The 15,803-nt window shown below is 43.5% G+C and overlaps 1 protein-coding gene across 4 annotated transcripts in view; it reads right to left on the bottom strand.

Annotated features, from left to right (window-relative positions):
- SSH2 (slingshot protein phosphatase 2) overlaps window positions 1-15,803 on the bottom strand; it is a 251,056-nt gene that overhangs the window by 8,055 nt on the left and 227,198 nt on the right. For all 4 annotated transcript variants that reach the window (XM_082604553.1, XM_082604551.1, XM_082604554.1 and 1 more), the window contains 3 exons: window positions 14,598-14,744; window positions 11,068-11,268; window positions 1,207-2,041 (listed from right to left, as the gene is read on the bottom strand). In XM_082604553.1, the coding sequence (XP_082460679.1) occupies window positions 1,207-2,041; window positions 11,068-11,268; window positions 14,598-14,744 (1,183 nt within the window). The remainder of the gene's footprint in view (window positions 1-1,206; window positions 2,042-11,067; window positions 11,269-14,597; window positions 14,745-15,803) is intronic.

Here is a 15,803-nt window from a genome sequence, read left to right as displayed (position 1 = left end):
GAGTCAGAGCTAGTACAAACTAACAAGATCAGTTATGCCTTTGGGAGAAATCTGCTGGGACATCAGGCAGAGGCGAACTTGCCAAGGCTGGGAGAGAAGCCACAGCAGGCCCAGTGTGTGCATGGGCTGTGGAGAGAGTGCTCATATGACCAGAACTTTGCAGAAAAGCTATTTCTGTCAGAGCCACTACATCCATTAGTCCAAAGGAGAGCTCAGGCATTCTGATCTTCCCGGTAGAAACGAAATAGAGGCATAGCTTTTGGGGAGAGGAGAAGACAGAAGCAGAGGCAACAACTGCCCTGGGGTAGTTAAGAAGAGAGAGAACAGATGAGGAGTGAACGAGGTGGTAAACATAAGTAGACAGCAATTAGGAGATGTCAAGAATCTAGTCAGCTCCACTGAAATCGTGAAATGACTTCATTTATGTTAGAGTAAATCTGTCCCCACTTGCTTCCCAATTACTGTATTATACTGACATAAGATACCATTGTTTTTAAGATGCAACCCAATTTCAAAAGTCAAAATGAGAATAAGTGTGAGTCTTAGAGTTGATGATGTATAGTAATTCTTTCCCTGGTCTGAGATGGCTCATAAGAACTCATGCCACTGAGACGAATCTTGGGATTCTGTCTGCTCCCAAATCATTTCCCCACACCATCCCTCAATTCTTGAATACCACAGCGTCTGCAATGAGGAACAAGTCAGAGACATTATTAATAGCAAGAACTCAGCATGGGAATCAGTTGCTACTCCAACAACTATTAACACACGTCTAGTCTTTGAATTTTCTGAGGCAGAAAGAATTTCCCAAACAAATCCATCCTCTCAAAGAGACACACGTCTCACTCAGGCAACAGATCAGTCCCTGGCACCTCACTGTTGGTGAGATTTGATCTGAACTGCGGAGGTCCCGAGGGGACCCTCTCCTTGGTCAGGCAGGACATTTGTTTTGGCTAATCCCTTCTTCCCTCATCCCCTCTCAGAAGTGCTTCCAATGACACCAAAAGCCTGGAAAGATAAATTCCTTGAAAGGCAACTGATTTAGAAAAATATTTAAACCCTAAATTTTCACGCCAGACTGTCTCCCTCACATCGCCTTCCTAAATCTTTAGCAACATCAAAAATAGAGTGAACATAGCAGAGTCCCAAATATTTTGTCATTAAAGAGAACTTCATTAGGCATAGAACTATAAAGACAGTTTTTACCTTTGACTGTTCCTCATCTATTGAAGACTCTTCAGATGCATGGGGAGTATTACTCAGAGAGCTGCTTCTCTGGTCATCAGCTGTCGCTTCGGAAGGGGCTACTTCAACCACTGACAGCCGACAGCCCTCGCTCCTTCCTCCTCCCAGTTCCTCCATCCTTGAGTGAGAAAAAGATCGGGACCGGGTTTCTTGGGAAAGCTCTACAAACTTCTCTAGCGCGCTAAAAAAGTCAATGCGATCTGTACTGAAATCTGAGACTTCAGCCTGGCAACTGGGTTGGGGGCTCGGTGAGTCAGGATCAGGGGACATGGGGAGATCTTTCAGGCGGGATGTCAATTCTTCCATGGGCAGTAAGTGGACGTTCATGTCTGCTTTCAGTGCGTCTGTCTCCAAATCTTCCACTGTTAAGTCTGGGAACTTGTTGGCCATTTCTGGGTCCTGTCCAGGTTGGATTAAGGCTTTGGATGCATGGCAGTTGTCAAGAGGGAATTTTGATTCATTGAGACAACACCCTGATGAGCATCCATTGATGTCATTTAGGTTTAATTCATCTTCAATCTGTCCGGCATGAAATTCCCTAGAAGTAAACTCCAAGCAGATCATTCTTTCTTTGGTACACAGGCCTTTCTGATTTTCATCCTGTGGGACGACATGTTCCACGAAGACGGGAGGTATGGGTGGGTGACTCTCCATGGTCTTCACCTCGGCAATCTGGTCTGCTGAGGTGGTGATCTCCTTCTTGTTGAGTTCTAGTCCTGCTTTGCAGATGGGTTCGTGGTGGTCCGAGAGGTCACTATCTGAATGAGATCGCCAGAGCTTGTTATGCCGCTGTTTGCTGTGGAGGACATGCATAGGAAATGCCTTACTCTGGTTTGTGAAAACAATCAATACCCTCCCAGGAAACCGCTCCCAGATAAACTTAAATCTTAACCTGCAAGATGCTTTGTTAATGCCCAATGGAAGTAGGTAATCAACAGTTGAAAAGAGGCTCAATTTCACTAACGGCAAACAACAAAAACAAAGCAAAATAACAACAAAAACAAAAGAATATGAGATCTGATTTTTTACTATCAGACTTATAAGAGCTAAGATAGTTGTTAACAGCCAGTGTTGATGATGGTTTCGTCAAACTAGCCCTCTCATAATACACAGTTGATAGGAGTGTGAACTGTAGAATTTTAAAGAATGAAATCTGGCAATAGCTCTCAAAATCTAACCCTTTAAACAGCAACTCTCCCTTTAAAATTTTTACTTGGAGAAATACTACTACATAAGTGCACAAAACTATACATATAAGGATGTTTACTGTAATACTGCAACACCAAAAAAAATTTATTTAAATTATAGTCCATACACTTATATGAGGCTATTAAAAACAGTCAAGGGGACTTCCCTGGTGATCCAGCGGGTAAGACTCCGCGCTCCCAATGCAGGCAGCCCGGGTTCGATCCCTTGTCAGGGAATTAGATCCCACATGCCGCAACTAAGAGTGCCCTCATGACGCAACTAAAAGATCCTGTGTGCCACAACTAAGACCCAGTGCAGACAAAATAAATAGATAAATAAAATTTTTAAAATTTAAAAAAAAAAAAACCAGCCAAATATTTTAGTGGAATGATGTTCAAGGTACACTATTAAGTGGAAAGCATGTTGAACACACTTGGAATAGTCAGTTCCCATATTAGAATAAGTATAGTAAAATATCTAGAGGAACATCACCAAACTGGTAACAGTGTTCCTAGGCTTTTACTTTTGGGGAGGGCTTTACATTCTACACTCTGTAGTATGTCTACAATTTTTGAATTAAAAAAATGAGCCTGATTAATATTAATAACTGGGGGAAAAAAAACCAAAACAGCATCCAAGTAATACAAAGAGAAATAATCAATATAGGATTAATCACTGATGTGGAAGTGTGAGGAGGGTGGTAATCTTTCTTGAATTAGAAAGCAAAGATGAGGGAGTTTCCTGGCGTTCCAGTGGTTAGGGCTTAGTGCTTTCACTGCCATGGCCCCGGGTTCAATCCCTGGTTTGGGAACTAAGATCCTGCAAGACATGTGGCGCAGCCAAAAAAAAAGAGAAAGCAAAGATGAGGCTAGTAAATCTGGAGAAAAAGGTTGGTAACAGAACGGAAGAGGATAAGCGTGAAGTACAGGCCTTTTCATAAGCATCTGTGGATAAAAACCATCAAGCTAAAGTGACCCCTGGAAAAGGAGGTGGGGCAAAAAGACTATATGCACACATCCATCCTTTGGTTGATTTTATGGAGAGAAGGTCTGCTGAGATCTCATTTCAAACCACACTCTAACAAGGAAGCACAGTTCTCAAAGCTCCAATGAAAAAGAGAAAGGTGGCCCTGTGGCTGGGCAGGATCACCTGCCCAGGGAACAGGTTGCTAAATGTGGCATTTGGGGGTATGGTTTCCATGACTTACAAGCTGATGAAGAGCTACCTCGTCGCAGGGTGGAATGGAAACAGCCCAGAACAACTAACCCTGGGCTCAGGGCCATACCTGCCTTGGCTGCCTGTGAATCTCTGCCGAGTCACACGCCTGCACTAATGTGAACCCCTGTTTGTGCTCAACTCTGCACCTGCTCTCAGCTCCCCCGCCTGCCTGCTGCTTGGGTGGGGCTCTCTCGGACTCAGGCCTGCCCAGCAGAAGGGTGCTTTTCTGGGTAGGGCGCGGGTCAATTTGTTTATGAAGACAAGCTATAATCAAGTAGCTGGGTGTAAGGTGGGGTTTTCCCCCTTTCCAAGCTGCATGAACTCCAGCCACCCCTAGGAGGAGACAACGTATCACACACCCCAAACGAGTGAGCGGCTGTGGGGAGGGGCAAGCTGACTGGTTGGATAGGTGGGCCCGAACTGTACTTTGTGACCAACGGGTGCCAATGTGCTCCCCTTAAAGCTTCTTCTTTTTTGTCTGACACCCTGTTTCCTGACCTAGATAGGACTGTGTTCTCCAACTTCCATCCCTCACCTATCATGAGGATGTTCAAACCTGCACCAAGTCCTCTCAGCCACCACCCACCAAGGCAGGACAAGTCCTGTGATGCAAATCACTGGGAAGATATCTCAGGGAGTAGCTGTTCTCACCCTAATAGTAAAGAACAGCTTATCTCATCAGACGACAGGCAAACGGGAAATTTTCAGGATCCCGAGAACCCTCCAAAGTATGTTTTTAAACAGCTGCCTGGAAATCACTAATAAATTGAGAGGGAACGAGAGACTGATGTTATGCTATCAGGCACGAACAGTGCAAGTCTCAGAGACAGTAGCTGAGATCATAGCTGCTTTACCCAGCAGGGATTTCCTTCTCTTCTTGGGGAAGATATTCATCAGAAAATACTGGGTCAGGGCTCTGGAATTAAACTGACACCTCTTGTAAAGGGGCAAGAAAAATCCCAATCCAAAAATAAGTCTGATTCTGCTGCCTTTTTCATTTTTGCAGTAAAACCTGCAGGGAGGGTGGCAGGCGGCTCTCTGACATAGTCATTATACTCATCCTCACAACCTGTGAAGCACTGTTATTCCATGTGGCCCTTCCCGATTCCGCCTTCTCCTCCCAGTGCAGGGGTTAGTAACCAGTCACCTGAATCTTGTGCTTATCATTCCCTCCCTTTTCCTTATTGTGTCATCGCATGTTTTGTTTTAACAATATACAGCTTAGTTTGCACGTTTTGAATTTTACATCAATGAAATCATGCTGTATGTATTCTTCTACAACTTTTTATGCCTAACATGTTTTAAGACTCATCGATGTGTGTAGCTGTGATTTCATAGAGTGTAGTGAATATGCCACAATTTATCATTCATCCACCCTGTTGATAAGCAGTTTTAGCTATTACGAACAACACTGCCATGGACATTCTTGTGCCTGGTGCACACTTTGGTTTCACAAAGGTGTTAAATATAGGAGGGGAAAAAAGGTGGGTCACAAGGCATATGTGCATCGTTAGTTTTACCTGGTATCACCAAACTGTCTCCCAGTGAAGCCTTTTCTCAGCCAGTTTATTCTAATGCTCCGTCACTGGTAGGAATAGGTGTAAGACATTAGATCATATTTGTTATTTTAAACTGTTAATGTTTATACTCAGCTGACTCCCCCGACCTATTCCAGGTAGGCAGCAAGTGCCAAAAAGAACTTCAGAGTTGGTTTGTGGCCTGGATGATGCAACCAAGTCTCAGGTTCTTGTCCTCCTTGAGTGGCCTCTGACCTGAATTTGGATTCACTTAAACACACTGACACACATGAGATGACTGGGCCATTCTGGGTAAGAATGTGGCTTTTTACTTAGTAAATGAGCAGGAAGGAAAGCTAAATGACAGGATGCATATGATGTCCCATTCTCTTGCCTCCACTTTCTTTCTTATTGTTATATGTTTGGTAAAGTACCAACTCTGAGAAAATTATATAGAGGAAAATACTGCTAAAAATGGAGTATCAGTTGTAGTAAAATCAGACTATTTATGGTTACTTCTTAGGGCATTAGGCAGCCTATAGAGAAGAGGAGAAGGAAGAGAAGAAGCATCAACAATTGAGCATTTTCTGTGCTGTGCGTGGTCCTAAATACTTTAAGATTATTTCACTGAAAAGCTGTTAAGAAAATCCTTTAAACCTTACTTGTGATTGACTGTCACCTGACCAGGAATCCATGTCCTCTCGTTCTCGGGTTCCCTCCTGCTGGCTGACCACTGTGTACCAGCTAACTAGACTTCAATGTCTTCACCAGCAAAGCCAGGGTGAAAGACAGCTCTGTCTCCTCTGGCCCTGGTGACAGGGACATTCAAACAATCAAAACTAACATCTATGAGGACATGTGTCACGAACTCTCCCTGGCCACCACCCAGTTTTTCTTCCTTGCCCCTTATACACTGGAACCTAATATCTCAGACACATGGTCCAGCTCGCAGATGCATGAAATCTGAACTTGTCTAATGGAACATAAATCTGCCAGATATCTAAATGATCCAACTCCAGAATAACAAACAGGGTTGCTGGTAATTTAATGGAGGGTTTCAACACACACACACACTGACACACACTGACACACACTGACACACACACACCCCTCCTCCTGCCCTCACTCCCATCCCCCAGCTATAAAAACAGAAAAAATAAAATTAGATATGAACAGTATCAGTGCCTTTATGATACCCTCACTTTTAGGTCTAAAGGAGACTATTAAATATTAGCCTCCCTGAGGCTTAAAGACATACTAAAAGATGCAAAAAGTCCCTTGTATTTCAGAGGGACTGTCACTGTTTGGTCCACCCTCTCACATTCTGATTAAGAGACTGTAACCAATTCATAAATCACTACAGGGGCCTAGAGTCACTCTGTTAAACTTTTCTTCTACCAAGAGGTCAAAGTACCAAGCTAATACCCTCAAACAGAGGGCTGCCACCTCAAGTTAAGCACCCAGTGCCACTCTGGACAACCAATGGTGCTTGACAATGCTAGGATCAGAGCTCTGTCTCTTTGGGAAAACCACCATGTGCCTTCTGGGAGAAGATATGAAATACAAGATATCTAAGCACCTGGAGAGGAAATGGAATTTCTTTGCAAATACAATTGAGTGCGATTTTCCCAAGGACTTTCCTCTCTTGGTGACCTAAGCTGCAAGGCTTGACAGAGCTTCAGACCGTCACAGGAATCTGGGGCTTCTCCTTCTTTGCTCTTCTAAGCAGACAGACCCTGGAGCAGTACTTTAGGGCTGGGCAAGAGTCTGCGAGGCCCAATCTACTTGGCAGTCAGCCTGGCAGGTAGCCTACAAGTGCTGTTTCTTGACAACACATCATAGACTGCAGACCCTAACAGCTATATACCCAAGAGGCACTCCTACTCTTTCTCCTTACTAGCAGAGGCCTGATTTGGTTTGACTGTTCACTGCCCCACAGTTTCAGGGAATGTGGCACTTCCTTAGCACCAGAGAGTGAATGTGAATTTGTTTTAACCAGTCCAGGAAATTCTATTTTCCTACCCAGTGATTGGTTTTAAGAATATGACCCAGTCCTGGTCAGTGGTCCTGTGGGGGTGGGGTGGGTGGGTGGCAGTCAACTGGGGAGCTTCTGGGAAAAGTCTTCTCCTCTAATTGAGATGCCCATTCTTTCAGCCCGACGCTGTGGAATTTACATGTAGATGCCTAGAAATGTGGCAGATATCTGGCAATCATGAGGCAAATTCAAGGACCAAGCTATTAACTAAGGAAGGGAGAAAAGAAAGTAAGAGCAGGAAGATGAGAGCACCAAAGTCCCTGATTACATCCCCGAGCCCATTACAGTCTACTTCGGTGCTTCTTGCTACAAAAGAAGGTAAATGGTCCAACTTTTTTTTTTTTTTTTTTGCGGTATGCGGGCCTCTCACTGCTGTGGCCTCTCCCGTTGCGGAGCACAGGCTCCAGACGCGCAGGCTCAGCGGCCATGGCCCACGGGCCCAGCCGCTCCGCAGCACATGGGATCCTCCCGGACCGGGGCACGAACCCGTATCCCCTGCATCAGCAGGCGGACTCTCAACCGCTGCGCCACCAGGGAGGCCCAATGGTCCAACTTTTTAACTACCTATAGCTGGGTGCTGGCTCCTGCAGATCCACTCTTCAGCCTTTCTACCCTGCTCTCTGCCCTGGAGACTGACGTATGAACCACCTCCACTGGTCCCCTTTTCTTCGGACTTCCACAGGGTTTGGCTAATGGCGAGCCCCAGCAGGAGACTGGAGGGAGGAGAGTGAAGGCAGTCCTCTAGTCCTGCAGCTCCTTCCCCGCAGGGCCACCCTGGCTGGCTGGGTCCCCTGACTGAAGGCTACCGCTCCTCTCTGAAGGTGCCTTTTCTCCAGGAGTCTCCTTCTAGGTTCTAGTAACTGCGCCATCCCTCTCTGGGCCCAGGAGCTATTACCAAACAGCTCTGCTGATATAAGTTCCTTGATTCCACTACAGTCCTACATCTTTGTAAACAGTCCCTTTATAAAGTCTTCCCTGTATAATCTGAGTGTGCTGCTTCTTGCTGAAATCCCAGTTGATGAAGATATTCTATTACTTGCAGCTGAAAGCAGCCTAAGTGACACCCCCAGCACTAGATTTTAGCTTTTAAAATTCAGGAAACATCACAATACAGAAAATTCCAGGACACTTCCATTCCAGTTTCTAACACAGTTAGTGTGTCTGTTGGTGGTGGAAGGCAGTGGCTGGAGGAACTGAATGGCACATGCATGTGTGTTCTCTGGGTAGCCTTGCAGGAGGGGCTTGATGAGAACCATATCTGAATAACCCTTAAGAGTACATAATATACATTATATACACTTTTATTTACAATAACCCTGTGAGCTAGGTCTCTTGATTTTCATTTTATAGATGGGGTCAGGTGAGGATCAACTGTGAATTAACTTCTCAAAGTTGCAGCAAGGGGGTGAACCAGGAACGGAAACCACATCTACTGACTCAAATTCTGTGGTTTTCTCACTCCCCAGGGCTTGCCCCTCCTCCATGAATCAAGACCAGGAAGGCAGGATGGAACCAAAAGGGAAAGGGAAGAGGCAGGGTGACTTGTGGGTTTATGTTGCCCTTTTTATCCTCATCTAAGATTTTTCTGAAATACCTTTAACATCTAAGAAAAACTACATACGCTAAAAAAAAAAAACCCCAAAAAAACACCCCAACCCAACAGCTTGCCTGGGATTCCAGAATAAATACTGAAATTGGCAGGACACACAGTATCCTTCCTCTCAATGGGTCACGTGAGGACACTGCCTAATATCTGTCATGCGTGCGTCTGGGAATATACAATATTTGTGTCTCATCCAACCCTCAGATGCCTCTTTCTTGTGCCAAAAAGAACTGCTCTGTCCTACCTTCTGATGTAATCTAAAAATGTCATCAAAATCTGGCCCCAAAGACCTCTAAATTCTTTTTAAGTGGAGGAGACTTCAGGATCCTCCTAAGAGAATGGCTCAGATGAAATCATGCCAAGTACTGAGTAAATGGGAGGGGTTTTTTAGTGGAAACTGTAATGCTATGCTGTGGCCACATTTTCACAATACTTCGGCGGTGGGAGGGTGGTCACTCTGCCTGGTTAGGCTGGAAGGCTATTTACCATTTTGTTCAGGAGAAACACAGCCCAGATTCAAGAGTCGAGACCAAGTCATGAGACTCACTGGAGTCAAACTCTGGCATCAGCCCCGACTGCTTCTAGGCAGTAGTGCCTTCACCCTAACAAAACCACCTAGAATGTGCCTACATGGAAAAACAAAGCAAAATATAGCACTCCATGGAACTACAGCATGTGGCATCTCAGGAAGTTGATCCTTGAATTCAGTTTACTAAGAGAGTAAACTGAATCTTTTTCCTGAGATCAGCTGAAGGTGGCTTTCACCACCAAAGGGGTAATAAAAATAATGTAGTGAAATTACTCATTTTATAACCAATTACCAAATTATTGTTGAAAGAGCCAGTTCTTATTGATACAGGAAGATGTTCAAGACCTAGTACTGGGTAGACAGAGAAAGACAAATACTGTACGGTGGTATCTCTTATACATGGAATCTAAAAATGCTAAACTCAGACAAAGAGAGTAGATTGGTGGTTACCAGGGCGTGGGTGGGGTTGTTGAGGGAAATGGGGAAATGTTGGTCAAAGGGTACAAATCTCCAGTTATGAGATTATAAAGTTCTGGGGATTTAATGTACAGCATGGCAATTATAGCTAATAATACTGAATCATATACTTGAATGTTGCTAAGAGAGATCTTAAATAGTCTTACCACAAAAAAGAAACGGCAGTTATGTCAGGGGATGGAGGTGTTAGCTAATGCTACAGTGTTAATCAGTTTGCAGTATGTAAATGTATGAAATCAATACACTGGACACCTTAAACTTATGCAATGTTGTGCATCAACTGTATCTCAATAAAGCTAGGGGAAAAAAAGGAACAGTGGCAGTTAAGTGCAGTGTAAGTGCTCAATAAATGCTGCCACAGTTTAAAAAAAAAAAAAAAAAGACCTAATACTGGGTGAAGAAGTAAGGCTGAAGAACAGGTTTTGTGGGAAAAAAAAAAAAATCCATCAATATATGTGATAAGAGGTAAGATAATGTCAACTGCTTTCTGTGGTTATTGAGTTTCTAAATGATTTCTCCCTTTGTAATTTTCTGCATTTCTGCAAAACATATATATATAAAATCAGATTAAAAGATCTTAAAAAAGAAAACAAGAGAGCTATTTCTGGGAAGCCCCTTCATACCTCAAATGGGTTATATATATCCCAATTCTACAGATTTGTCACATGACCAGAATTACTGTTGAAGGTTCAGTGAAACCAAGCACTGAAAAAAAAAAAAAAAAAAAGCCCAAAGCAGCAGCAGGTACTTGTTTTAAGAGAATGGGCCAGGGACTTCCCTGGCAGTCCAGTGGTTAAGACTCTGCACCTCCACTGCAGGGGGTGCAGGTTTGACCCCTGGTTGGGGAACTAAGATCCCACATGCCACGCAGCCTAAAAAAAAAAAAAAATTCTAAGAATTTCAGCTAGCACTACCCTGGGAGCAATCAGTATCCATTTTGATAAGGCAGCTGCATCTGGCCTTAGAAGCTGTTGAGAAGTATTTATTAAAATCTGCACCTAATTGAGATCTGAAATAAGGGAACAGTATTTCCACCCTTTAGTTTAATGTCTTTAGTTTAGATTAAATGCCTAATCTTCCATGCTAATCTTAAATACTGGTACTTAATTTTTAAAAACTAGATGGATAGAGGTTTCAATTTTCAAATCTACCACACACTTAAATTAGGTGAGAACTAGCTGCAGAGAAGGACATTTCACTGTGCCCTGGGGAGCATAAAGGAGGGAAAACCTGAGGAAGTCAATTAAGGGCTCACCTTGCCAGCAAGATCCCCTGGTACTCTTCCAGCTGTCTCATGAAGCTGGGGTTGGGCTTGGTCACTGTTCGTCTTTCCTTCACGTAGTCATAGGCTCGGTCCAGATTCCAGCCATACTCCTTCATCGCATAGGCAATCACAGTGGAGGCTGAGCGACTCACCCCCATTTTGCAGTGCACAAGGCATTTAGATCCGTGTTTCCTAGTTTGGGGGATTGAGGTAAGGAGGAAAACACAATAGTGAGTACACTTTAAGAGCTAGGTTCTAAATGTGTCCACGTCTCCTGTCTGGCCTTTCCATTTTCTTGCTTTGCAATTCACCCCACCTTACTGCACTTGTGTGCACCTCTAATCAAATGTGTGGGGCAATTCTGGTGCACTCAAACGATATTCAGTGTTAATATTAAGCCTCTCTAGTTCATTCAGCAAACATTTATCAGGGATTTACCATGTTTAAGACAATGTGCAAGGTCTGGGATGCAAAAATAAGTAACAGTTTTTCCCTAAAGGGTAGGACTCATTGGGAGAAGTAGACAATTAAAATTCAAAATGGTAATTGCAATGACAGTTGGTCACAGAGCACAGAAGGAAAATTTTCTCTTTAGAGACTGGACCCCATTTTGTGTGTGGCTGGGGGCCAGTCCTTTCAGCCCCAGGGGCACGTTGACGGCTGGCATGCTATTGAATTACAGGTGTGGCAGTGATTCATCTAATTTACCCAAATGTTGTGAGTTGCTTCCAGTTCCAGTTCCAGTAAGAGTTCTGTCCCGGGAGTAAAGCACAAACCAAATGAAACTAACTCTCCTCTTTACTCAGATGTAGCCCTGGATATTACTTTTCACAACACCACCACCCGTGTTCTGTCTAGGGACTGGCTATATAACCCGTGGAGCTGGATGGGACCATGTGATGTACCTCATGGCTTTCTCAGCAAGGAGGGTGGAATGAATAATTAGCTGTTTTTGTGTTTTTTTATGGGGTGGAAGTAAGAGAAAACAAAGTCACCATAAAGTGACACTAACAAACAAACAAACAAAACTCCTCAGTCTTATGCCAGAGCTCATTACCTTGGATCTGAGCATTACTCAGCTATGCTAATTCTGCTAATAACACAGTGTCTGGCCCAGAGTAAGCCTTCAAATATTTGCTAAATGTATGAACAAACTTATGGATCTCCTGATTACATCTGTCACTTGTAAGTAGGAACAACATTTTAAAATCTAGAAAAAAGAACATTTATTCTTATCACTAGTGTACGTGGGCTGGAATCCTTCCCAAGTGGTTATTCCAATAAATTAAAAAATGCACACATCAGCCTAACAGGGGAAATCTATTCATACACTCACTCACTGTATTACAGGAGACAAGCTTCCTTCCAGAAGCTTATAATCCTCCTGCTGGAGACAGACACACATGAATGTTAACTCACCAATGCAAGGAGGCATAAGGTTAAGTGCCAAAATGAGAGGGCCAGCCAGATAAGCTATGGGAATGGAGAGAATGGTCTGGAATAACTGAAACAGTCTTAAAAGAAAGGTAAAATTTTAGTGTCCTATGGTTGGTGCGCATATGTGTCTCTGTATGCTTAGGAGATCCCAAATGACTAGGACATGTTTGTTTTGCTTATGGCACCACAGAGTTTTCACTTAGACTACAGTTGGCAAGCCATGTCACAGTGACGCAGATGGAAGTTCAGACATGTGCTCTATATTTTCCCATCAAGCTCTGACAACTTTAATACATCGAATTTCAGGTCTATGCCTGCAGGCATGGAAGGTGCTCAAACTTGGACAATCTTAAGAAAAATACAATTATGAAATCCACTCCTATGAAAACATTTCTTCATTTTGAACTGGGCTTTTTCAGTGGATGGCTTCTAACTCAGGTAATGAAGGATCTGCAGTTAGTTCTCACCTAGCCCAACTTCACCTTTCAGGTTCATTGCCCACCCCACCCCCTCACTTCAAGTGCTAGATTGTCCAAATTAAGCCCAACATCACATTAGGAATCCTAAACTCACCACGTGTAGGTAGAGTGGCCCTGAAAATGTGGAGTCCTAACCACTGGACCGCCAGGGCCCTGATTAGGGTGAAACACATGAGATGCCCAGGGTGCCACTTAAGGGGAGGCATTCATTCTGAGACGCTGACCTATACTTGCAGGACATGGAGAGTGCATGCCTCTCAGTAAATGTAATGTGGGCGCCTCACGTATCTCCCTCTAACCCCAGCCCTGCTGAAATCAAGTCTTTCTCTTCACTAGGACTGGGGCCTCGCCTTGATTGCTAGCCTCTTTGGCTGTAACCCTGACAACTTGCTTAGTCTTTTCCAGTCCCCTTTCCTTAAGGAACTAGACTATTCCCATATACTTGATGGACTGAAATGAGACATGATCTTAGGTTCAAGTCCTGCCTCAACCACTAGTTACTTAATATCTCTGAACCTCATCTCTGCAGTCTGTCCTCTTCTGTACAGAAGGAAGACAGCATATGCCTCTCTGGGTTTTGGAACGTACAGGAGAGAATATGTGTAAAGTACATGGCACATAGGAAGCATGCCATGAGTGGCAGAAGCTTCAACAGTATAAAACAGTCTCTCAGGTATTGGTTAGAGACTGAGAGAATGGGCTCAGAGCTGGAGTATGGGGATTCAGGACAACTAAGAGGAAGCATTTCCTGACCATGAAGGTCCTTAAGTGAGGTGTGGTATCATTCTTGAAGGAGGACTTTAAAAACAGAAGTGGGAATTCGCTGGCGGTCCAGTGGTTAGCACTCCATGCTTTCACTGCTGAGGGCCTGGGTCTTCTGAGTGTCACCCCACCTGCAGAGGGAATGTGGCCAACATGCTTACTGATGGTTTTTTTCTACTGAAGGGATAAATAGGACTGGCAAAGAAATCCCCAGGGACTTAAAAAAATCAGTGTTGATATATTAATACTAATACTAAACACTAAATTAATACTATGGAATTGTTTCACTAAAAGGACCAATTAATTTAAGGAAGATAACAACAGAAGGGCCAGAGAAAAATTTCACTATTTAGAGTAGCATGAAAGTAAAGTAAAAGAATGGGGAAAAATGTCCAAAGCGTACTGTTTCTCTCCTCGTCTTCAGAGAGCAGGATCAAGTGTTCCACTTGTCTGGAATAATTTCTATTCTATAACTTTCAAGTGTCCCCGTTGGCAACTTAAGAATTCTTCCTTCTCTCATTCAGAATTTCTTCTCTATTTCAGAATTTCTTCCTTCTCTCATTTCTATTTCTTTCACTGCAGCTTGAGTTTATTTTCTCTAATTTTGTGCTCAACGGAAATAGCCAACATGAGATCATCTTCCAGGGGCTTCATCTACTTAAAGCAAAAGTATTAAGTCACTAGTCATCTTTTTCTTAGTATTAAGAGATCTCAGTCTCCCTTTTTTTCTTTACTTCCTTTCCTCTGAGTATCATCAGTAAGTTATCTACAGCTTTCGGACCCCAACCATGTGCGGTGCACAAGGAAGAGGGGTCAGAACGTGTGTGTGGGACCATTACTCACTTTGCTTTAGAGATGAATTTGTAAGTGTCATTCCAGTAAGCCAGGAGATCCGTTGCCTCTTCATCATATACCCGAATGTTGTGATACTCAAAGACGCCTGGGAAGAAGTTATCTATCTCTCGAGTGACATTCAAGATATATCGCACCCTGTGAGGAAACCAACGGAGAATATGAGCCCTACTACTCAGGCAAAATCCAATTCCCAGCGCTGGAATTTTTCTTATTTAAAATTTGCTTACTCCTGGGCTTCCCTGGTGGCGCAGTGGTTAAGAACCCGCCTGCCAGTGCAGGGGACACGGGTTCGAGTCCTGGTCTGGGAAGATCCCGCATGCCGCGGAGCAACTAAGCCCATGCACCACAACTACTGAGCCTGTGCTCTAGAGCCCACAAGCCACAACTACTGAGCCCGAGTGCCACAACTACTGAAGCCCACGTGCCTAGAGCCCGTGCTCCACAACAAGAGAAGCCACCGCAATGAGAAGCCCACGCACCGCAACCAAGAGTAGCCCCCGCTCACCACAACTAGAGAAAGCCTGTGCACAGCAACGAAGACCCAACGCAGCCAAAAATAAAAATAAATAAATAAATAACAAACTTGTTTATTCCTGAGGCTGAAATTAAATATTAAAATATTGAAGAAAGCTAAAAAAAAAAAAAAAACCAAACAAACCTAAGAGGCTATCCTTATTTAATACAGAAATTGTATAACAGGGTCCTGGGCATACCTGGGTATCAGGAAGTTATTGAGAGAAAAGCTGTCTACCAAGTTCAACATCTATATTCCATTTTCAGTTTGTGTTTAGTTATACAATCTCATCTTTCAGAGTCTTTTGAAAATAGGCCTTGCATTTTACTCCAAAGAATCAACTTGAGGCCCATGATCTGACAATTTCTCTGCAGTCACTAAAATTACCAGCAACAAAATTTATTTTTTGTAAGTCATCTGTATTAAATCAGACTATTAACATGTACTTTAAGGAAAAAAATAGAAGGAAACATTCCCTCCTATCTTTCTAAATGACAGGTTGTCAGCTTTCGCTCTATTACTCTCCTTAAACTACATGAAGGCAAGTGAGGCCAGGCTGGTAGGGTCAGAGGAAAGTTGGACTTAAAACTCTCTTAACTCTCTAGGCGGCATTCCTGGCTGCTATGGCAGCAGATGTGTCTGAGAGTTCTCCCAGGCTTGCAGAAAATGGTTTCTGTATC

This window comes from Mesoplodon mirus, assembly GCF_964341445.2.
Source record: "Mesoplodon mirus genome assembly, chromosome: 18".
Taxonomy (NCBI): domain Eukaryota; kingdom Metazoa; phylum Chordata; class Mammalia; order Artiodactyla; family Ziphiidae; genus Mesoplodon; species Mesoplodon mirus.
The sequence above is the reverse complement of the archived record's forward strand: the minus strand, read 5'-3'. Positions and strand labels throughout refer to the sequence as shown.